General features: G+C 40.2%; 1 protein-coding gene across 5 annotated transcripts in view; it reads left to right on the top strand.

Annotated features, from left to right (window-relative positions):
• TMEM131 (transmembrane protein 131) overlaps nucleotides 1-24,649 on the top strand; it is a 241,713-nt gene that overhangs the window by 107,304 nt on the left and 109,760 nt on the right. For all 5 annotated transcript variants that reach the window (XM_054474141.2, XM_054474140.2, XM_054474142.2 and 2 more), the window contains one exon: nucleotides 3,426-3,494. In XM_054474141.2, the coding sequence (XP_054330116.1) occupies nucleotides 3,426-3,494 (69 nt within the window). The remainder of the gene's footprint in view (nucleotides 1-3,425; nucleotides 3,495-24,649) is intronic.

Raw genomic sequence — 24,649 nt, 5'->3', positions numbered from 1 at the left:
TTCTTGTATCTCTTCAGTTGTTTCCTAGCTTGAAATCAGAAAATAGTCTTCATTCTTCTCCATATAAATTTATAAAACCAATTGTATTGACACTTCAGAACATGTATAATCATTGCAGAAAGCATAAAATAATGCAATATGCTATCATAATGTCTCAGATTTTGTTGCTTTGAAATTGTCAAAGGGTGAGCCCAGCACACTGGCATGCTGCATCTGTAGTCCCAGCTACTCAGGAGGCTCTAACACAGGAGTTTGAGACCAGCTTGGGCAACATAACGAGACCCCTGTCTCTCAAAAATAGTAATAATAATTTTAAAAATCAGGGAAAAAACTGCAATGACATTAGCAAAGGCTACCATTCTTTATATTGCATCTTCCCCAGTTTGTTTTTCAATATTACATATTTGCAGACATTTGCTTTCTCTTAATAAAGCACTAAACAGTGCCATGCACTTTATAAATAAACATGGATAGGAACCATTTGAATCAGCTGTGGAGACATGACAGCTGTGTTACTGCATTTTTGGTTTGGTTAACATAGGATTGTACCTGTGTCAACTTGTATCGTACTCACTCGGATATTAAACTGTTCCTTAGATATAGATCTGGTATTGTTTTGAAAATATGCTTTTATTTATGAGGGAATCATATTTGATGTACTGTTTCCTCTATATCATTCTGTGAGCGCTTTATAAATATCACAGTAACAGTTGCTGGACATCACATCTTTGAAGCATTTTACAGGAGATCTTAGCACAAGACATAAAAAGTAAAACTTATCTAAGGATTTGAAAGGAAGAATCAAATTGTTACTTGCAGATGACTTGTCTACAGTGATCATCCAAGATAGTGCTCGTTTTGGCAGCACATATAGCAGCAGTGGAAAATCATGAGAGAATCTAGACAAACTGTTGGAATTAAACTCACCAAGGTGATTAGGTATAAGATCAGTACGTGAAAATCAGTAACTTTTTAATATGAACAATATCCATGTATAGTTACTTTATGACATCTCCATCTAGATAAGACATCTGAATTTAAATGTCTAAAACAATACTCTTGAAAATCTACCTCTTCCCAACTCCTCCCATGTCATGACTGTGTATCCAGTGAAAATCTTAGAGTGAGTTACCCTTGATCCCTCAAAATCAATCCATCAGCACAACCTGTTTTCTCAAGCTTCCAAATATATTCAGAAACCGCCACTGCTCGCTACTCTCCCTTGCAGCCACCCTAGATTGTAGCTGCCGTCACCAGTTGCCTGGAGCACTCCAGGACTTCCCTGCTTCCCACTGTTGGGCTCCTACAGGAACTTCCTTGGTTCTTCACAAAGTAGCCAGAATTAACCTTATGATGTGTGTCAGATCATGCTACTCCTTGCTCAAAAACACTGTAGTTTGTTACACTTCGAATAATCTATACTCCTACAAGGAGACCTGGCTCTTGTACCTCTGAGCTCAGCTCCTACCTCCTACTCTTCCCTCACTGCACAGTGGTCACTTCAACCTCCTTGTTCAACTCGCCAAATACATTCCTACTTTCTTCCCCTAGATCTCTGTCGTTCAGGTCTTGGCACCAGTGTCCCTCCTCAGAGAGGCATTTTCGGTTCTAACCACAGCCCCGCTGTGTTTGATTTTTCTTTATACACACATTTTCACCTAATATATTCAACTTTTGTTCCCCCGACTAGGATGTTAGTGCTATGAGAGCAGGCGCTTTTCTTTATTCCCCACTGTAGCCCCAGCCAATAGACAGTACCTGGCATATAGTACACATTCATACATTTGTATTGAATGGATGGGGTATATACTTTTTTACCCCACCTGGCCACTTTAGACATGTCCATTTGTAATTTGCAGAACAGCCTCTTGGCTCTGTGAGAAAAAAACACTGTATCTTAATCTCCTTTTTCTCCAACATCTAAACAGTCCATGGAATTAATATATAGGAATTATATATTATATATAGGAATATATATTATATTATAGGAATATGTATTATATATAGGAATATAATATTATATAGGAATTAATGACTTATACAGTTATGCCTTATACTTTTTTCCTTGATTTGATTAAGATTTATGTAAATTTGAGTTTCATACTAATGAAACTGATGAGCTGAGGACCATCTCTTGTTTTAAAGGAGCCAAAGAATGTTGTTGTTATGTAACATCTAAGAAACAGACAGGGCAGAAAGCAAGAAGGAATAGATGCTGACACTGTGTTGCAAGGAATTGTGCCTTCATGTCCCGGTGTCTTTAGTTTCGTGCTTTAGTAAAATATAATCTTACATTTGGTGCTTGCTTTCTTTTTTTGTTTGTCATCTTTTCTGTTCAACATATGCAGAGGGGTTCTCAAGCTACACAAAAGAATGTTCTAAATTGGTAGGGCTAAAAACATGTTTGGATTTTATTACCTTCAGCCAAATTATTCCACTACTCAGATTATTTAATCTTTATAGAATTGAATTAAAGCCAAATTTCCTCCATATTATGAAGTCCTTGTCTGTTTCTAATTATTTCCTATATCTCCTAAATCCTAAATATTTCCTCTGACTCCTGAATCCTGAATGAAATTACTATATCATTTCAAAGCTTATGTTACTGTGAATTTCAGTGATGATGGAAATAAAGTAGTCTCACAAAATGGATTTTGCTCTGACATCATTTCCTAGAACAAAAACATCAAAATCTACTATTTTGAAACTTAGTGGCTGACTGAATTTCTGCCTTTCTCAGTATATAAACACTTTAGGCATGTGAACCACCACCACTACCCCCCCTACCCCACCAAAAGTCATGTATGTTTTATATCAGTGTTAGGCCCTGATGATGTCTGAGGTTTGCTATTCAGAAATCTGTTTTATTGAAAAGTTCTGGTGTCAGGTGGGTTAGTTAGAAGATGCTACTGAAATATTGAGGCCAGGACATCAGAGATCAGTTCTAGTGTATTCCAAACTCTCAGATGAAATCGATATTTCAATTCTTGGAAATTTCTATCCCAAATTCATTTTTGTTTAGTCCTTTGCCACTCTAGTTACAATATGATCGTGATTTTTGTCTTCATATATTGTCTGCTAAATGTATGTAGTTGTATTGACTCTTTATTCATCATACATGTATCAAAAAATCCAAGCGACCTATTAAAGTATATCGTTACCAATTATACCAACCAAATAAATTTCAACATTCAGTCTGCCTGAGCATTTTCTATTTTCATATACCTTTGAAGAAGAAAAATACTCCCACTTTTTCATTTTCTAAAACGCAATCTTTATTGGTTTCTGCTAATTTAAAAAGTAACGCACATTTCTGATAGATTGTTAGACCCAATTTTTCTTAAAATGGCATTGTTATGACAAAAGTTTGGGGAAACATATATTTTGAAGAATTGCTTCTTATGTTGTTTGCTTTTTATTTACAGTATATCTCTCTACCGGGGGAATTGCAGGCCCATACGATTTGAGCCACCGATGCTGGATTTCCATGAACAGTAAGTTTAAAATTTTTGGACTATACTTTCCCATTAAACTATTATATGTATTTTACATGCATTTGTCTTGTCTTTTGCCTGTGTTACATCTCTGTGGGAAAGTTACATGTTCTAGTCATCAGGAAAACAAATGATACTGAATGCAGTTTGAAAATGGGAAGTAAGTATCTATTAGGAGTTTAACATGTAATATTAACTTTTAAAGCTTGAAAAATACTCGCATGTTGTAGTCTCTGGTTCAGAGAATCTTTGGAAACAGCAAAGAACTTATAATTAGCTGTTTTGATTAGCACTTCATTTTTATTTTTACTACTTAAAAATCTTCTTGTGAATAAAATATATTCTATTTGTTTAATATATGTTCTTTTAATAGACAAGCTCTTATATATCACCAAATAGTATTATCACCAACCCATAATGGCAGGTAAAAGCAAATGCACAGACAGACATGGTTCGGTCACAGAACTCTGCCTTGATGAGCTAAGCAAACCACTGTGTACCCTGCCCAAGCAAGAGAGACCCCCTGGCCTCTAAGCAGCTGATACACCCAAGGGCTAGCAAAGCAGCTACATACCTGCACTCAGCACCTAAGAAAGAGCCCCACAATGCACCCCCAAGATATTTCCTTGGCCTACCCAATGGCCCTGCATCTGAAATCAAGGCCTGAAAAACAGCCCTGTGGGCAACCACCAGCAGACACACCTCCAGACCAGCTGAGCAGCTCTGTGCCTGTGTCAGGCCTAAGAAATAGCCCTGTGGGTCGCCCCTAGCAAACATGTCCCCAGGCCAGCCAAGCAGCCTTGTGTTCACGTCCTGGACCTGAGAAGCAGCTGCATAGGCCGCCCCTGGCAGACACATCCTCAGGCCAGCTGAGCAGACTTGCAGCTGTGTCCTGGACCTGAGAAACAGCCCCATAGGGCAGACACACTTCAAGGCCAACTAAACACCCATGTGTCTGCACCCCCACCCTGAGAAACAGCCCCATGGGCCACCCCAAGCCAACAGACACCCAAGCCATCTGAGAAGCCATGAGACTGCCATCCCAAGCCTGAAAAACAGCCCTGCGGGCCATCCCTGGCAAACATAACTCGCAGTTCAGCTGAGCAGCCTCAGTGGGCTCCTAAATGTCCCTTCACAGATTCTCCAAAAAGAGTTTTTTCATCTTGCTGATTCAAAAGAAAGTTTTAACTCTGTGACATAAATCCACACATCACAAAGCAGTTTCACAGATAGCTAGGCCTGAGAAACAGCCCTTTGGGCCATTCCTGGCAGGCATACACCCACACCATCCAACTAAACACGTGCTTGTGCTCCTGTCCAGAGTAACAGCCCTGTGGTTTAGAGCCAGACCCTAAGTTGGCCAGATTCCAAGCTGCCTGACCCACTGTGTGGATGCACACATCCCTGACCTGAGAAACAGCCTTGTGAGCCCACCCTCAACAAAGCTGCACCGCCACCACCACAGACTCTCTCAACCTAGGCTACTGAGATACTTGCGGACGTCAAGTGTGACTGACAGCTGAGGAAAGTACACAGAGCCTATACTACAGTGCCCACCTAGACACAAATGCACCAAAGCCAATGCACCCCACCAATCTGACACTCCAAGACCCATTTATACAAATAAGTCTTTCCCTGTGAAATGTACTCCATAAAATTGGAAGAAATGACTTTTCTACCAGATGTATAGAAATCAACATGGGGACACATCAAACATAAAAAAGCAAGGAAACATGACACCTCCAAAGGAAAACAATAATTCTTCAGTAGCAGACCCCAATCATAAGAAAATATACCAAATGCTAGAGAAAGAATTCAAAATAATCTTAAAGAATCTCAATGAGATACAGGAAAACTTACAGTTCAGCAAAATCAAGAAAACAATTCATGATTTGAATAAGAAATTCAACAAAGAGACAGGTAACATAACAAAGAACCAAACAGAAATCCTAGAGCTGAAGAATTCAATGAGTGAAATAAAAAATACAGTCAAGAGCTTCAACAACAGACTAAACCAAGCAGAAGAAAGAATTTCTGAACTTGAAGACAGATCTTTTGAAATAATATAGGCAGACAAAAAAAGAAAAAAGGGTGAAGAAAACCTACAGGATGTATTGTATACCATGAAGTCAACAAATATATTATGGTCATTCCAGAAGGAGAAGAGAAAGGAGAAAGGCATAGAAAACATACTTAATGAAATAGTAACTGAAAACTTCCCAAGTCTTGAAATTCGAGATGGACATCCAGGTCCAATAAACTCAAAGAATTCCAATTAGAGTCAGCCCAAACAGGTTATCTCTGAGGCACATTACAGTCAAATTATCAGATGTTAAAGGCAAAGAATTCTAAAAGCAGCAAGAGAAAAGTGTCAAGTCACATGTAAGGGAATTCCCATTAAACTAAAAGCAGATTTCTCAGCAGAAAACGTACAGGCTGGGAAAGAATGGAATGTTATATTAAAAATACTTAAAGTGGGGGTGGGGGACCTGTGAGCCAAGAACACTATACCCTGCAAAGCTACATTTCAGAAATAAAGAAGTAAAATCTTTCACAAACAAGGAGAAATGAAGGGAATTCATCACTGCTAGACTGGCCTTACAAGAAGTGCTCAAAGGAGTCTTATATCTGGAAATTAAAAAATAACAACCATCATTATGAAAACATGTGAAACTATAAAATTCACTGGTAGAGCCCAAACACAAAGAAAGGAAAAAGAATCAAACTGTATCAATGTGGAAAACCACCCAAGCACAGAAAAACCATAAGAAAGGAAGTACAGAACAAACGATAAAACATCCAGAGAACAATATGACAGAACAAGTCTTTACCTATCAATAATCTTGAATGTAAATGGGTTCAGTTCCCCCATCTAAAAGATATAAACTGGCTGAATGGATAAACATCCAACTATATACTGCCTGTAAGAAACTCACCTCATCTGTAAAGTTATACAGACTGATAGTGAAGGGATAGAAAAAGATACTTCATCCAAATGGAAACCAAAAGCCAGCAGGAGTAGCATTACTTATATCAGGCCAAACAGACATCAAGTAAAAAGCTACAAAAAGCAACAAAGAAGGACATTATTAGATAAAGGGATCAGTTAAGCAAGAGAATACAACAGTTGGAAATATATATGCACCTAGCACTAGAGCACCCAGATATAAAAAGCAGCTATTAGCTCTAAAGGGAGAGATAGACCCCAGTACAATAATAGAGTTGGGGATTTCAACAGTCCACTCTCAGCATTGGACAGGTCATCTAGACAGAAAATCAACAAAGAAGCATTGGATTTAAACTACACCATCAACCAAATGGACCTAACAGACATTTACAGAACATTTCACCAAACAGCTGCAGAATACCATTTCTTTCATCAACACATGAAGCATTCTTCAGGATTGATCAAATGTTAGGACACAAAACAAATCTCAAAAAAAATTTTAAATTAATTTTATCAACTATCTTATGTGACCACAATGGAATTTAAAACTAGAAATCAATAACAAGAGGAACATTCAAAACTACAAATACATGAAAATCAAACAACATGTTCCTGAATGACCAGTGGGTGAAGGAAGAAATTAAATGGTAAACTAAAGTATTTCTTGAGACAAATGAAAATAGAAATACAATATACCAAAACCTATGGGGCACAGCAAAAGCAATATTAAGAGGCAAATTTATACAACAATAAATCCTACATCAAAAAACTAGAAAGATTTCAAATAAACAACCTAATGATGCATCTTAAAGAACTAGAAAAGAACAAACCAAAGCCTAAAAATTAGTGGAAGGAAATAAGATCAAAATCAAAATAAATGAAATTGAGACTAAAAATACCTACAAAAAGTGGGGAGCATCTGTATTTATTTGTTGAGTTACAAAAATCTAACCATATTATCTCAATATACCATTTTTATAACCTGCTTTTCAAACTTAATATATTGTGCATACTTAAAAATTCCATTGAATTTTCTCTTATTGTATAGTGTTAAAGAACATCAAAATTTATGGGTATATTGTATTTGTTAAATTCACTTATTTTTAATTGTTTTAAACTTTTTATTTTGTGATCAGTGCTGAAACTGATGATTTAAACACAGCCATGACTGTTTCCTCAAGAGAGAGTCCTAATGAAAGGATATACAGAATATTAAAGATTTTAGTTAACCTTTAGCATGGAGAACAGTTCGGTGTCATGAACAAGGAGCAACTTAAAGAAATAAAAGAATCAGCCTATGACCAGTGAGGAAATAAATGGGATTTCTCATAGAGACTGTTACTAGTCATAGAGAACCTGAAATCTCATGAGCTGAGAGAAATTGTGGAAGATTTGTGGAAGAAGCGTGAATGGATAGATGAACTCCGGTACAAGCAAGGGTCAGTTGACACAGTAAAGAAAATTTATTTGAAGCATAGCAAAGGAGTATAGTTATATAAGACTGTTCCCCAAAGCAGCGGATTTACATGTTGCTCCAAAATAGTGGAAACAAACAAACAAACTTCACGATAGTCGGAATGTTTGTGTCCTCCCAAAATTCATACATTGAAACCTAATCTCTGATGTGATGGTGTTCAGAGGTGGAGTCTTAGGAGGTGTTTAGGTCGGGAGCGCAGACCTAATCTCACAAATGGGATTAGTGACCTTACAAGAGAGGCCCCATAGAGCTACTGTCCCCTTTCTACCATGTGAGGACCCAGCTAGAAGGTGTCATCTGTGACCCAGAAAGAAGGCTCCACACCAGAACCCAACCATGCCGACACCCCGATCTCAGATTTCCCAGCCTCTAGATCTATGAAAAATAAATTTGTCATTTATTCTGCTATAGCAGCCCAAAAGGACTGAGCCACCATTCTACTATTATTTAAAACTTTTCTGGATCAAGTCAGAGAACACTGAGCGGAGTTTGTTATATCTCGCAAGTGTAGAAGTGGATTTGTAGAAGTAGGGGTTGCGGGCAGGTGTGAACCAACATGTGTAAGGGTGCAATCAGAGAGGCAGAACCAGTCAGATTTTAAATGAATGTATATGTATATATACACGCACATGGATTTATAATAAGGAATTGGCTTATATATTTGAGAGAGCTGGTTAAGCAAGCTCAAAGCCCACAGGGCCAGGCAGTCAGGGAGGATAGCGGGCTGGAACCCCAGGGGCACAGACTGAAGTTTCTTGTCCACAGATAAGTATCCAGGGAAGATCCTGAGGAGAGGAGAGAAATTGCAGGTCTAGCTGCTGTTTGAAGCCTCTTGGCTCAGACAGGGCCTAAGCTTTCTTTGAAAGCGCTTCCCAGTGACTAGGACAGACTCACCTAGAATAATCCTTTTTATTAACTTAAAATCAGCCTATTAGGGACTTTAATTATGTTGGCAAAATCTCTCCTAGCAGCACTTAGGTTAGTGTTTGAATAACTGGGAAAAGGTATATTATGCTACAGAATAGCTGCTGTCTCACTTTTCTGGCTCTAAGGAGATAATATTACTTGTAACTCACCCTAACCAGAAACATACTAGAAAGGGAATTCTGGGGACTTTAGTTCAGTCCAGCCAAGTTGATATCACAGAGCTACCCCATAGATACAAACAAAGAGGTTCCTAAATTTTGAACTTCTGACTCTAAAAATTGAAGAGAGATATGGTTGAAAGAATTTGCTTAGTAATTTTAAGTTAAGGTGCTTTTTATGAAACTTTAAAGTAGTCTTGGGACAAAGAAAATGAAATGTGTACATTTGCACTGCAGAAAGTAAATTATCAATGTCTTCAGAAAGTGACTGCTAAAGGAAATCAGATATTTTAGAATATATCCTCTTTTAAAGTTATTGTATGTTTTTTCCACTCTCAGAAACATACGACTTGTTGATTCAAGTTTTTTCCTGCATTAACTGCATTTATTTTTGCCCCCACAAATCACTGCTCTTTTTAACATGAATGTTATTAAGTGAAAAAAGATTAGAATACTGTAATACAGAATGGCCCCTCTTAATACCTGTTAGCTACCTATACAACATCTACCCCCCCCCCTTTTTTTTTTTTTTTTTTTTGCAGTTATCCAGCCTTTAGGCCTGGCACCCTGTCCCTAGCTTAGGGGTAAATCTTGATTAATCAAGTCAGTTGTAATAATTCCATTATTATTGCTTGTGGTCTGTTCAAGGGTGAATGTAACCCAGTTTTACTCTATAATATGAGGGCAGGTCAACTGAGGTGTTTCTGGGGAAGGATTGTTTTTTTTACTCTAAAAAGAGTCACAGCCAGATGCTGTGGCTCACGCCTGTAGTCCCAACCCTATGGGAGGCCGAGGTGGGAGGATTGCTTGAGCTCAAGAGTTTGAGACCAGCCTGGGCAACATAGTGAAACCCAATCCCTACAAAAAAATTTAAAAAGTAGCTGGGCATGGCGGTGTGTGCCTGTAGTCCCAGCTATTCAGGAGGCAGCTCAGGAGGCAGAGGTTGCAGTGAGCTGAGATCACAACACTGCACTCCAGCCTGGGCAACAGAGCCAGACCCTGTCTCAAAAAAAAAAAAAAAAAAAGAGTGGCAAGAAAGAAACGCCCATCTTCAATGCCAGATACTGTCTGCATGCAGTGCCTAGGATACTGTGGCAATCTTCTTGCAATCAGTGAGGGGTTCTAGCCTGAGGACTGATACCATGCAGTCACCAAAGGCAGTTGGTCTAACAGAGTGGAAAGATGGAAAGAACCTGCATCTTTCATAATGTTGTTGAACTGCCAAATTAATCAACCCTGGAACTGCCCTACTTTAGGTCTTTTTTTTTGGTGACACTTTGATCTGTTGAAAGTGCATGGCACCTGGCACCGCTGACTTCTTCCTCCCTCTCAGATCTTTCCCTGCCTGTACCCTTGTGAACCACTGTCCATGTTTTCCTCTTGTGCCTGAGGCTATTTTTAAAATTATCTTTCAAGGGTTTATGTTCCTCTGCGTATCCCCAAATTGTGGTTGTGTGTGGCTGCATTTCTTTCCTCACCTCATTTCAACCAACTCTGCGCTTTCTTACTGGGTGGGCTCTTCCATGCCTTTGGCATATGCCTGTAATCTCCCAATCTCTGTCATCCCCCCTCACTCACCATGTGCCTCCAACACCACCCTAAACTCACCATGTCTTGCTCTTCTGTATCTCCAGTCCATGAACGGTACCACCATAGTCACCCAAGCCAGAATCTTCAGGCTCCTGGATTCCTCCCTTTCCCTCACAGCACTCCATCCCCTTCCCGTCAAATCCGTTCCAGGAAGGAATCCTATGAATTTTTCATGTCTGTTCTCTAATCCTCACTACTTACCCCTCTCCTCTTAACTCAGGTCCGCATCATTTCTCATCTGGACTGTTACCATGTGCCTGCCACTTTCTAGTTCAGGATTCATGCTGTCAACAGGGAAATGTTTTTCACATCAAAATATGATCATGTCGTTTTCCCCACTTCCCCTCCCCCAAAATTCCTTTAATTGTTTCCTATTTGCCTTCAGGATAAATGCTAAATTCATTATAAAACCTGCCTTTTTACCTTCCTTATATGTCCTCCACACCTGGGGAGAACTACATGTCATTTCCTGAAAGCACTGATCTTCATAAGGGCTGGGCGTGTTATTCATACCTTGAGTCTCCCCTCTAAAGATAGTTTTTTATGGAAGTTTTCATACATATAGGAAAGTAGAAAGAACAAATAATGAATGTACTTTTAACATAAACTCAGGGGTTGTTACCATTTTTGCATATTTATACTTTTGTTTTTGAATCATTTGAAAGCAGCAGACCTCATGACCTTTCATTCCTAATTCTTGAGCACACACTGCCATACAGTTGATCCTTTAACAACATGGCAGGTTAGGGGCATGGACTCCCCACCACACTGCATAGTTGAAAATTCACATGTAACTTTTGACTCCCCAAAAACTTAACTACTAATAGCCTACTTTTGACCAGAAGCCTTACTGATAATATAAGCAGTCAGTTAACATATATTTTGTATGTAATAGGTATTATATGTACTATATTTTTACCATAAAGGAAGCTAAAAAAAAAATGTTAAGAAAACAGTAAGGAAATTCTCATTCATTAAGTGGAGGTGGATCATCATAAAGGTCTTCACCTCATCTTCACATTGAGTAGGCTGAGGAGGAAGTGATAGTCTTGCTGTCACAGGTGGCAGAGGCGGAAGAAAATCTGTGTGGACCCTCACAGTTCAAACCCATATTGTTCAAGAGTCAACTGTATAAGGACATTCTGCATAACTACAGTACCATTATTGACATTGTAAGAAAATTAATAGTAATTATGGAGTGCTTTTAATCTCCCTCTGTTTTGGTCAAGGCTGTAGTTGTTCGGTTGTAAGTGACAGAAACCTGAAACTAATTGAGGCAAAAATGATAATATATTGGAATACTGAGGACTGTAATATATCTGCAGGAAAGTCAGAGATGCAGCTGGCACCTGGGAACAACAGCATTCACTTGCTCTAATACCACCAGGAGTCTTTTGTCTCTTATTTCCGCCTGCCTGTGTATTGGCTTATTCTCTCTCACTGCTGGTATCCTTTTCCTACAGCAATGGGAAGAAATTCGCTGACTGCTCTTCAGCCTTGCATTCTGTGTCTTCCCTCCACTGAGAAGCTCTGTTGTAAAGCAAGCCTTTCCCCAGTCTAACTAGCAGGGGTAGAAACTGCCTTCTCTCTGCTTCCAGGGTGGTGTTAATCCTGCTGAGATGAGATGGAGCCCCACCCAAATTTTCAGATATCAAGGCTGTTGATGTCACATATGCACACACACCAGCAGGATGAAAAAGTTTATTGTACTCACCGAATGAAGCTTCTAGGGGATGACCATGGTAGGCAGATGTGAGAAAGGGCTGGAGAGAGCAGAGAAAGACTGGCTTGGTTTTTTTTGTTTGTTTGTTCATTACGTTTTTTTTTTAATTATTATACTTTGAGTTCTGGGGTATATGTGCAGAACGTGCAGTTTTGTTACATAGGTATACACGTGCCATGGTAGTTTGCTGCATGCATCAACCCATCACCTACGTTAGGTATTTCTCCTAATGTTATCCCTCTAGCCCCCCAGCCCCTGACAGGCCCTGCTGTATGATGTTCCCCCCGTATGTCCATGTGTTCTCATTGTTCAACTCCCACTTATGAGTGAGAACATGCGGTGTTTGGTTTTCTGCTCTTGTGGTAGTTTGCTGAGAATGATGATTTCCAGCTTCATCCATGTCCCTGCAAAGAACATGAACTCATCCTTTTTTATGGCTGCATAGTATTCCATGTTGTATGTGTGCCACATTTTCTTTATCCAGTCTATTGATGGACGTATGAGTTGCTTCCAAGTCTTTGCTATTGTGAATAGTGCCACAGTAAACATACGTGTGCGTGTGTCTTTATAGTAGAGTGATTTATAGTCCTTTGGGTATATACCCAGTAATGGGATTGCTGGGTCAAATGGTATTTCTAGTTGTAGGTCCTTGAGGAATCGCCACACTGTCTTCTACAGTGGTTGAACTAATTTACCTGCCCACCAACAGTGTAAAAGTGTTCCTATTTCTCCACATCCTCTCCAGCACCTGTTGTTTCCTGACTTTTTAATGATCGCCATTCTAACTGGTGTGAGATGGTATCTCATTGTGGTTTTGATTTGCATTTCTCTGATGGCCAGTGATGATGAGCATTTTTTCATGTGTCTTTTGGCTGCATAAATGTCTTCTTTTGAGAAGTGTCTGTTCATATCCTTTGCCCACTTTTTGATGGGATCTTTTTTTCTTGTAAATTTGTTTAAGTTCCTTGTAGATTCTGGATATTAGCCCTTTGTCAGATGGATAGATTGCAAAACTTTTCTCCCATTCTGTAGGCTGCCTGTTCACTCTGATGGTAGTTTCTTTTGCTGTGCAGAAGCTCTTTAGTTTAATTAGATCCCATGTGTCAATTTTGGCTTTCGTTGCCATTGCTTTTGGTGTTTTAGTCATGAAGTCTTTGCCCACGCCTATGTCCTGAATGGTATTCCCCAGGTTTTCTTCTAGGATTTTTATGGTCCTAGGTCATACGTTTAAGTCTTTGATCCATCTTGAGTTGATTTTTGTATAAGGTATAAGGAAGTGGTCCAGTTTCAGTTTTCTGCATATGGCTAGCCAGTTTTCCCAACACCATTTATTAAATAGGGAATCTTTTCTGCATTGCTCGTTTGTGTCAGGTTTGTCAAACATCAGATGGTTGTAGATGTGTGGTGTTATTTCTGAGGCCTCTCTTCTGTTCTATTGGTCTATATATCTGTTTTGGTACCAGTACCATACTGTTTTCGTTACTGTAGCCTTGTAGTATAGTTTGAAGTCACATAGTGTGATACCTTTAGCTTTGTTCTTCTTGCCCAGGATTGTCTTGGCAATGCAGGTTCTTTTTTGGTTCCATATGAAGTTTAAAGTAGTTTTTTCCAATTCTATGAAGAAAGTTAGTGGTAGCTTGTTGGGAATAGCAGTGAATCTATAAATTACTTTGGCCAGTATGGCCATTTTCATGATATTGATTCTTCCTATCCATGAGCATGGAATGTTTTTCCATTTGTTTGTGTCCTCTCTTAATTTCCTTGAGCAGTGGTTTGTAGTTCTCCTTGAAGAGGTCCTTCACATCCCTTGTAAGTTGGATTCCTAGGTATTTTGTTCTCTTTATAGCAGTTGTGAATGGGAGTTACTCATGATTTGGCTCTCTGTTTGTCTGTTAGTGGTGTATAGGAATGCTTCTGAGTTTTGCACATTGTATCCTGAGACATTGCTGAAGTTGCTTATCAGCAGCTTAAGGAGATTTTGGGCTGAGTCGATGGGGTTTTCTAAATATACCATCATGTCATCTACAAACAGATACAATTTGACTTCCTCCTTTTCTATTTGAATACCCTTTCTTTCTTTCTCTTACCTGATTGCCCTGGCCAGAACTTCCAATACTATGTTGAATAGGAGTGATGAGACAGGGCATCCTTGTCTTGTGCCAGTTTTCAAAGGGAATGCTTCCAGTTTTTGCCCACTCAGTATGGTATTGGCTATGGGTTTGTCATAAATAGCTTTTATTATTTTGAGATATGTTCCATCAATACCTAGTTTATTGACAGTTTTTAGCATGAAGGAGTGTTGAATTTTGTTGAAGGCCTTTTCTGCATCTATTGAGATAATCCTGTGGCTTTTGTCATTGGTTCTGTTTATGTGATGGATTACCTTTATTGGTTTGCTTATGTTGAACCAGTCTTCCACCCCAGGGATGGAGACAACTTGATCATGGTGGATAAGCTTTTTGATGTGCTTTTCAGTTTGCCAGTATTTTATTGAGGATTTTTGCACCAGTGTTCATCAGGGATATTGGCCTGAAATTTTCTTTTTTTGTTGTGTCTCTGCCAGGTTTTGGATCAGGATGATGCTGGCCTTATAAAATGAGTTAGGGAGGATTCCCTTTTTTTCTGTTGTTTGGAATAGTTTCAGAAGGAATGGTACCAGCTCCTCTTTGTACCTCTGGTAGAATTTGACTGTGAATCTGTCTGGTCCTGGACTTTTTTCGGTTGGTAGGCTATTAATTACTGCCTCAATTTCAGAACTTGTTATTGGTCTATTCAGGGATTCGACTTTTTCCTGGTTTAGTCTTGAGAGGGTGTATGTGTCCAGGAATTTATCCATTTCTTCTGGATTTTCTAGTTTATTTGCGTAGAGGTGTTTATAGTATTCTCTGATGGTAGTTTGTATTTCTGTTGGATAAGTGGTGATATCCCCTATATCATTTTTTATTGCATCTATTTGATTCTTCTCTGTTAGTCTGGCTAGTGGTCTATCTATTTTGTTGACCTTTTCAAAACCCAGCTCCTGGATTCATTGATTTTTTTGAAGGGTTTTTTGTGTTTCTATCTCCTTCAGCTCTGCCCTGATCTTAGTTATTTCTTGTCTTCTGCTAGATTTTGAATTTTTTTGCTGTTACTTCTCTAGTTCTTCTAATTTTGAAGTTATGTTTTCGATTTTAGATCTTTCCTACTTTCTCTGATGAGCATTTAGTGGTGTAAACTTCTCTCTACACAGCGCTTTGAATGTGTCCCAGAGATTCTGGTACATTGTGTCTTCGTTCTCATTGGTTTCAAAGAACATCTTTTTTCTGCCTTCATTTCGTTATTTACCCAGTAGTCATTGAGGAGCAGGTTGTTGAACTTCCATGTAGTTGTGCAGTTTTAAGTGAGTTTCTTAATCCTGAGTTCGAATTTGATTGCACTGTGATCTGAGAAACTGTTTGTTATGATTTCTGTTATTTTACATATGTTGAGGAGTGTTTTACTTCCAATTATGTGGTCAGTTTTAGAATAAGTATGATGTGGTGCTGAGAAGAATGTATATTCTGTTGATTAGGGGTGGGGAGTTCCGTAGATGTCTATTAGGTTTGCTTGGTCCAGAGCTGAGTTCAAGTCCTGAATATCCTTGTTAATTTTCTGTTTCGTTGATCTGTCTAATATGGACAATGGGGTGTTAAAATCTCCCACTATTATTGTGTAGGAGTCGAAGTCTCTTTGTAGGTCTCTAAGAACTTGCTTTATGAATCTGGGTGCTCCTGTATTGGGTGCATATATATTTAGGATAGTTAGCTCTTCTTGTTGCATTGATCCCTTTACCATTATGTAATGGCCTTCTTTGTCTCTTTTGATCTTTGTTGGTTTCAAGTCTGTTTTATCAGAGATTAGGATTGCAACTCCTGCTTTTTTCCTTTCCATTTGCTTGGTAAATATTCCTCCATCCGTTTATTTTGAGCCTATGTGTCTTGCATGTGAGATGAGTCTCCTGAATACAGCACACTGATGGGTCTTGACTCTTTTTTCAGTTTGCCAGTCTGTGTCTTTAATTGGGGCATTTAGCCCATTTACATTTAAGTTTAATATTGTTATGTGTGAATTTGATCCTGTTATTATGATGCTAGCTGGTTGTTTGCCTGTTAGTTGCAGTTTCTTCATAGTGTCGATGTTCTTTACAATTTAGTATATTTTTACAGTGGATGGTACTGGTTGTTCCTGTCCATGTTTAGTGTTTCTTTCAGGAGCTCTTGTAAGGCAGGCCTGGTGGTGACAGAATATCTCAGCATTTGCTTGTCTGTAAAGGATTTTATTTCTCCTTCACTTATGAAGCTTAGTTCGGCTGGATATGAAATTCTGGGTTGAAAATTCTTTTCTTTAAGGATGTATTCATCTGACAAAGGGCTGATATCCAGAATCTACAATGAACTCCAACAAATTTACAAGAAAAAAACAAACAACCCCATCAAAAAGTGGGCAAAGGATATGAACAGACACTTCTCAAAAGAAGACATTTATGCAGCCAAAAGACACATGAAAAAATGCTCATCATCACTGGCCATCAGAGAAATGCAAATCAAAACCACAATGAGATACCATCTCACACCAGTTAGAATGGCGATCATTAAAAAGTCAGGAAACAACAGGTGCTGGAGAGGATGTGAAGAAATAGGAACACTTTTACACTGTTGGTGGGACTGTAAACTAGTTCAACCATTGTGGAAGTCAGTGTGGCGATTCCTCAGGGATCTAGAACTAGAAAAACCATTTGACCCAGCCATCCCATTACTGGGTATATACCCAAAGGACTATAAATCATGCTGCTATAAAGACACATGCACACATATGTTTACTGCAGCACTGTTCACAATAACAAAGACTTGGAACCAACCCAAATGTCCAACAATGATAGACTGGATTAAGAAAATGTGGCACATGTACACCATGGAATACTATGCAGCCATAAAAAATGATGAGTTCATGCCCTTTGTAGGGACACGGATGAAACTAGAAACCATCATTCTCAGTAAACTATCGCAAGGACAAAAAACCAAACACCGCATGTTCTCACTCATAGATGAGAATCGAACAATGAGAACACATGGACACAGGAAGGGGAACATCACACTCTGGGGACTGTTGTGGGGTGAGGGGAGGGGGGAGGGATAGCATTAGGAGATATACCTAATGCTAAATGACAAGTTAATTGGTGCAGCACACCAGCATGGCACATGTATACATATGTAACTAACCTGCACATTGTGCACATGTACCCTAAAACTTAAAGTATAATAATAATAAAAAAAAAAGATGTTGAATATTGGGCCTCACTCTCTTCTGGCTTGTAGAGTTTCTGCAGAGAGATCCTCTGTTAGTCTGATGGGTTTCCCTTTGTGGGTAACCCGACCTTTCTCTCTGGCTGCGCTTAACATTTTTTCCTTCATTTCAACCTTGGTGAATCTGACGATTATGTGTCTTAGGGTTGCTCTTCTCGAGGAGTGTTGTTGTGCTGTTCTCTGTGTTTCCTGAATTTGAATGTTGGCCTGTCTTGCTGGATTGGAGAAGTTCTCCTGGATAATATCCTGAAGAGTGTTTTCCAGCTTGGTTCCATTCTCCTTGTCACTTTCAGGTACACCAATCAAATGTAGATTTGGTCTTTTCACATAGTCCCATATTTCTTGGAGGCTTTGTTCATTCCTTTTTATTCCTTTTTCTCTAATCTTGTCTTCGCTCTTTATTTCATTAAGTTGATCTTCAATCACTGATATCCTTTCTTCCACTTGACTGACTCGGCTATTGAAACTTGTGTATGCTTCACAAAGTTCTCGTGCTGTATTTTTCAGCTCCATCGGGTCATTTATGTTCTTCTCTAAACTGGTTATTCTAGTTAGCAATTTGTCTAACCTTTTTTCAAGGTTCTTGGCTTCCTTGCATTGGATTAGAACATACTTCTTTAGCTTGGAGAAGTATGTTATTACCCACCTTCTGAAGCCTACTTCTGTCAATTTGTCAAACTCATTCTCCATCCAGTTTTGTTCCCTTGCTGGCGAGGAGTTGTGATCTTTGAAGGAGAAGAGGCCTTCTGATTTTTGGAATTTTCAGCCTTTTTGTGCTGGTTTCTCCCCATCTTTGTGGATTTATCTACCTTTGGTCTTTGATGTTGGTGACCTTTGGATGGCGTCTTTGAGTGGACATGCTATTCCTTTCTGTTAGTTTTCCTTCTGACAGGCTCTTCTGCTGCCGGTCTGCTAGAGTTTGCTGGAGGTCCACTCCCGACCCTGTTTGCCTTGGTATCACCAGTGGAGGCTGCAGAACAGCAAAGATTGCTGCCTGATCATTCCTCTGGAAGCTTCGTCCCAGAGGGGCACCTGCCAGATGCCAGCTAGAGCTCTCCTGTATGAGGTGTCTGTTGGCCCCTACTGGGAGTTTTCTCCCAGTCAGGATACATGGGGGTCAGGGACCCACTTGAGGAGGCAGTCTGACCTTTAGCAGAGCTCGAACGCTGTGCTGGGAGGTCCACTGCTCTCTTCAGAGCTGCCAGGCAGGGATGTTTAAGTCTGCTGAAGCTTCAGCCACAGCCGCCCCTTTCCCCAGGTGCTGTGTCCCAGAGAGCTGAGGGTTTATCTGTAAGTCCCTGACTGGGGCTGCTGCCTTTTTTTCAGAGATGCCCTGCCCAGAGAAGAGAAATCTGGCAGTCTGGCCACAGGGGCCATGCTGAGCTGCAGTAGGCTCCGCCCAGTTCGAACTTCCCAGTGACTTTGTTTACACTGTGATCCTAAAACCACCTACTCAAGCCTCAGCAGTGGCAGACGCCCCTCCCCCCACCAAGCTCCATTGTCGCAGGTTGACCTCAGACTGCTGCTGTGCTGACAGCGAGAACTTCAAGCCAGTTAATCTTAGTTTGCTGGGCTCCATGGGGGTGGGACCCACTGAGCCAGGCCATTTGGGTCCCTGGCTTCAGCACCCCTTTCCAGGGGAGTGAATGGTTCTGTCTTGCTGGTGTTCCAGGTGCCACTAGGGTATGGAAAAAAAAGAACTCCTGCAGTTAGTTCGGTGTCTGCCCAAATAGCCGCCCAGTTTTGTGCTTGAAACCCGGGGCCCTGGTGGGGTAGGCACCGGAGGGAATCTCCTGGTTTGCAGCTTGCAAAGACCATGGGACAAGCACAGTATCTGTGCCAGAGTTCCTCAAGTTCAGTCCCTGACAGCTTCCTTCGGGTAGAAGAGAAAATTCCCCAACCCCTTGTGCTTCACAGGTGAGGTGATGCCCCACCCTGCTTCGGCTTGCCCTCCATGGGCTGCACCCACTGTCTAACCAGTCCCAGTTGGAAATGTAGAAATCACCCGCCTTCTGCATCCATCTCGCTGGGAGCCACAGACTGAAGCTGTTCCTATTCGGCCATCTTGCCAGCAATCAGTTTTTATTGTGGTTGGGGAGCAAGGCTGGAATGGGTTTGCATGATTGGAACTTCTCACTAGCTCCAAGAGAGAAGGGCTTTCTTATTGGCTTGCCAAGGTGTGGGGCTAAAGGTAAAGGGGCATCATTGGGGCTTGAAAACTATCAACAGCTGAATATCAAAAATGGAGTTAGAGTCTTTCTAACTCATGGCATCTTCTAAAAAGTATCAGGCCCTTCAGTAAGGGTGCATCTAGAATTTCCCTTGCTTCTTTCTTGACCCCAGTGCTGACTCCTGTCATTACCCTGATCATTCCTACTCCCCTCTAGAATTTGTTTCACAATAAACAGATCAAATTAGCTTTCTTTGTTTTCAGACTTTTTGTTTAAATTTATTCTTTAAGCCTACCTTTATTCTCTCTGCCCTCCCTCCCTTTCCCTCCCCCTCTTTTCTTTTCCTCCTTTCTCTCCTCCTCTCTTCTTGTAACAATCCCATGGGGCAATCTAGACACCACTGGCTCCCCTCCCATTCTCCACTCCCCCCCACCCCGCCCCATTTTTATGCCAGTGCTGTTAAATGTTTTTCTGTTTCCATAGCAACTCCTGTAATTACCTGATGGATTCTTCCTGCCTGCTATACAGACAAAACCAGTTCACTGAGACCATGGTATTGCAATAAAGAGTTTTACTAACATGAGGCCAGCCACACAGGAGATAGAGTTATTACTCAAATCAGTCTCCCTGAAGGCTTGGAGATTAGGGTTTTACAAGGATAGTTTTGTGGGCAGGGGGCTAGGGAATGAGGAATGTTGATTGGTTGGGGATGGAATCATAGGGGTGTGGAATATGGTCCTCCTGCTCTGAGTCAGCCTCTGGGTGGGGGCCACAGGACCGGTTGAGTCAGCCAGTTATCAGAAATGCAAACGTCTGAAAGGATCTCTCAAAAGACCAATCTTAGGTTCTGTAGTAGTAATGCTTCCTACAGGAGTGATTGGGAAACTTAGAAATCTTATGATCTCCCAGACAATGTCCAGTTATCTCAGGCCCCTCTCATAACCCTAACCTCATGGCCTTTCATTAGTTTTCAGAAGCAGTTTCGTTTTGGGAAAGGTTATTATCATCCTTGCTTTAACATTAAACTATAAACTAAATTCCTCCCAAAGTTAGCTTTGCCTGTTCCCAGAAATGACAAAGGACAGCTTGGAGGTCAGAAGCAAGATGGAGTCAAGTATGTCAGATTTCTCTTACTGTTCTAATTTTGCAAAGGCGGTTTCACTCCAGACATTCATTGCAGGCTGTAAAAGATGCTTTGGGTAGAAACTTGGTTTACTAAAATCTTTGGCTTATATAATTATTATATTCAGAAAAATATTCAGAAAATCTTGATTTCAGATCTAAAGTTTAAAGTAGGTACTTCATGGCTATAAAAAAAATGGACGTTGAATAGACTATTGCTAAAAATAGATGTCTTTATTGTCAAGATAAATGTAGTTTATGAAAGGCATTTTTCTCTGATGACTTTTTGGTATTCCAAGAAAATCAAATAGGCCCCCTAAAGGGATACTTGGTGCCTCTTAGCTTTTCAATTCCTACCTACCCAGTCTTTCCATTAAAAGATTTTACATCAACTCCCCAGCTCAGCCTTCAATCTAAAATGTTTTTGAAAGGAGGATAGTAGTATTTTGCAGTAATTGAGTGGTACAAAGTACTGCATATTGATTTGGCCCAACTTCCTGCCCAAAACTATGCTTAACAGAGTGCTGTGTCACTGTCATTCATAAGGTCTGCCTCAGGGCAGTTGCTAAGCCAGTTCTTCAGCTGTTTCCTGGCACTGCAGTGTCATCTTTCTGTGGTGTAGGAAACTTGCCCTTGACCACAAAATTGCAGTTTACTCTCCAGGCTAGTCTCTAATTCATAGCTGCTGCTTTCTAATTCTTCTGAGCCTCAGACTATTCGAAAATATGGACAGTTCGTAGTTCTGCTGCAACAGCACAGAGAACAGCTGTATGCCTGCTTCAGCTTGGTTTATAAATACCTCACATTGTCCCTTTTGGCCCTACTTCTGTCTTTGGACAGCCAGTAATGGAAACAAACAGGACCAGCACTGGCAGGCATTTGGAAATCTTTGTTTTATTTTTAAATTTTACCTGTTCAGCCAAGTAGTCATATATCCTGCTTGTGATAGGCAGAATTCTAAGATAGACCAGAATTCCAAAAATTTCTGGCCTCTAATGTACCTGTACATACATTCTCCCAATTATGCAATCAAACACCAATCTAGGTGTCGCTATAGAGGATTTTGAAACTGTAACTAAGGCCCCAAATCAATTGACCTTTGAGATAGATTTTTTTTGGGTGAGCCTGACCTAATCCATGAACCTTTAAAATCTGGCTTTAGCAATCAGAAACAGAAATGTCGCGTATTTGAGGTAAGGGAGATATTGGATGCAAGAGAGGTTCTTCGTGCTGCTTTTGAAAATGGTAGGGTCATATGGCAAAAGACTGAAAGCAACCCGAATTTTATCAACAACCAGAATGAACTTAAAAGAACTTTGAGTTTCAGATAAGGACACATCTTGCCGACACCTGCATTTCCTTGCAAGACCTCGAGCAGATAAACTAGGCATTCTTACAGAATTGTAAGATAATGAACGGGCATTGCTTTAAGCCTCAAAGTTTGTGGTAATTTGTTACATAGTATAGAAAAGCAACACATTGTGAGTTTACGAATAGTCATGTACTTTCCATGGTCTAGATTCTGCTCATGTCACCAAAGGAACGGAGGATGGTGAGAAGGAAGACAAGCTGTTCCTATGAGGTCTGTGAGAAAGTCTGTCCAAGGAGTGCCCTCTCCCTTTGCTTCCTGTGGTGTGTACTGCCCAGAGCTAGAGGCAGCCTGCCCTGTTTGAGCACGCAACTAAAATAGCCTGCTGATGTCCTTCCTGACACCTTCCCTCTGTTCTTGTTACTCCAAGCTACTTTGAACAACATAAGTAGATGACTCTTCTCCGAGCAAGGGTTCATTCATTTCTATGGGATGTGGCCCATGCTTTTCCTCTTTGATCCCTGGAAGAAAGGGCAGGGCCAGCCTCAGAAGCATTGCAGATCAAGCATTCTGATCCACTTCTGCTTCCAGGCTCGTAGCACTTCCACACTTGTCTCTTTTCCCCACAGCCCTCTCCTGCAGGAGGCCATCTCCAATCCTGTCTTCTAGAAGGATACCCCAAATTACCTGTCCATTATATATCCTGTCTTCTTTATCTTAGCTGAGATTGATTGTACTAAAGTCACACAAGGAAAAACATTGAGAAGAAATTCACAGGGATGTGCATGAATGGTTGCCAGTTAGCCTGAAGTCTATTTGAATTGTAAAAGCATTTTTTTTTTTAAGAAAGCATACAGTTGGTGAACTTTGAGGATGCAAGGAGGATGTTTTTATTTCTGTGTGCTGTTGTTTTCTACATATATGTCTATATGAAGCTTGAGGAAGAAGACTTTTATCTTCTATATTGTATCTATTCAGCTTCTTCCTGCAGTATGATGGCTGTAGTGTGAGGCCCCATGTGGTCTGTACCCATTTCCCTAATTGTTTCATGGTGTCGTAACCCCACCTGGGATTGATGAGCCTGTCATTTAAAGGATCTGAGTCTCCACTGAGGCAAGAGGAATTCAACAATTTGAGTGCTTCTTGGTTTGAGGAGTTCTACTGTCTAACTCCAAATATGTTCTTACAGACCTGTTCTGGATACCTGTCTGTCTCTGCCTCAGGACCCAATCCCTGTTTCCACTTTTTGTTGTTGTTGTTGTTCTGAACTGTTAGGCCGCAGAATGATTGTGGACCTCATAATGTGCAGTCCACAGAATGTCAGCTACAGAATGATTTTTGGCCAGGATTTTGCTTCCCTGGGTAAAGCAGAGAAACTCTCCTGTGGGATCCTGCCTCTCCAGTGCAGTCTGTGGGCACAGCTTTCCTAGTTAGTAAAAAAAATAAAATAACTAGCGTGATGATAGACTTTAACTGTATCGATAATTGCATTAAATATACATAATCTAAACACATCAATTAAGAGGCCAAGGTTGTCAGATTGAATAAAAAAGCGAGACACAACTAGCAAAAAACCTACATATATGTGTGTGTGTGTATATATATATAAAGACATAGACAATATTTTATAGATAGATAGATAGATAGATAGATGGACATAGACAAGTTAAAAATAAAAGGATGGAAAAGATATTACCATGTAAACACTAACCAAAAGAACCGTGAAAGGGCTATGTTAATTTGGACAAAGTAAACTTCAGAACAAGCACTATTACTGGGAATAAAGGGGGATATTACATAAATATAGAGGGATTAATTTAGACACACAAAAATAACAACTTGAAATATGCATGCATCTAACAATGGAGCTTCCGAATACTTGAAGCAAATATACCCTTAGGGCATGGGATTTTAAGAATGGAGTAAGGAGCTCAATGGACCATCTCAACAAATAGTAATTTAACTGATGAGAATTATTTTTTTAAAAGTTATTTAAAGTTGCAGGAAATTATTCATTCAAAAAAATGTTGTAAATCTTCATAAGAACAGTGGCAGTCTCTGGCATTTGGGCTACAACCTATTCTATTATGCTCCCCACCACATACCCCTCAAGCCCCAGCTCCTTGTTATAGAAGCTCCCTCTAACCCCAGTTTATACTCTGGGACTGCAGTTTCACCCTGAGAGGGGAGGGCTACTAGCATTTCTCATCATCCCCAACTTTATGTTGCAGAAGTTCTATTTCAGGCACACTTCAGAAAGGACTGGGTCTCTCTTCACCCACCCTACTCTAGGACAGATGCTGTACCCCAGATGCAGCAGGCCTGAAACCTGGGGAACCCAGTCTTGCTCACCTCACTAGTAGGATAAGTTCCACACTAGGAAGAGCAAGCTGAGAAGACCAGGGTCTAC

This window comes from Pongo pygmaeus, chromosome 12 (genome assembly GCF_028885625.2).
Source record: "Pongo pygmaeus isolate AG05252 chromosome 12, NHGRI_mPonPyg2-v2.0_pri, whole genome shotgun sequence".
In the NCBI taxonomy this organism is placed as follows: domain Eukaryota; kingdom Metazoa; phylum Chordata; class Mammalia; order Primates; family Hominidae; genus Pongo; species Pongo pygmaeus.
This window is presented reverse-complemented; position numbering and strand designations above follow the sequence as displayed.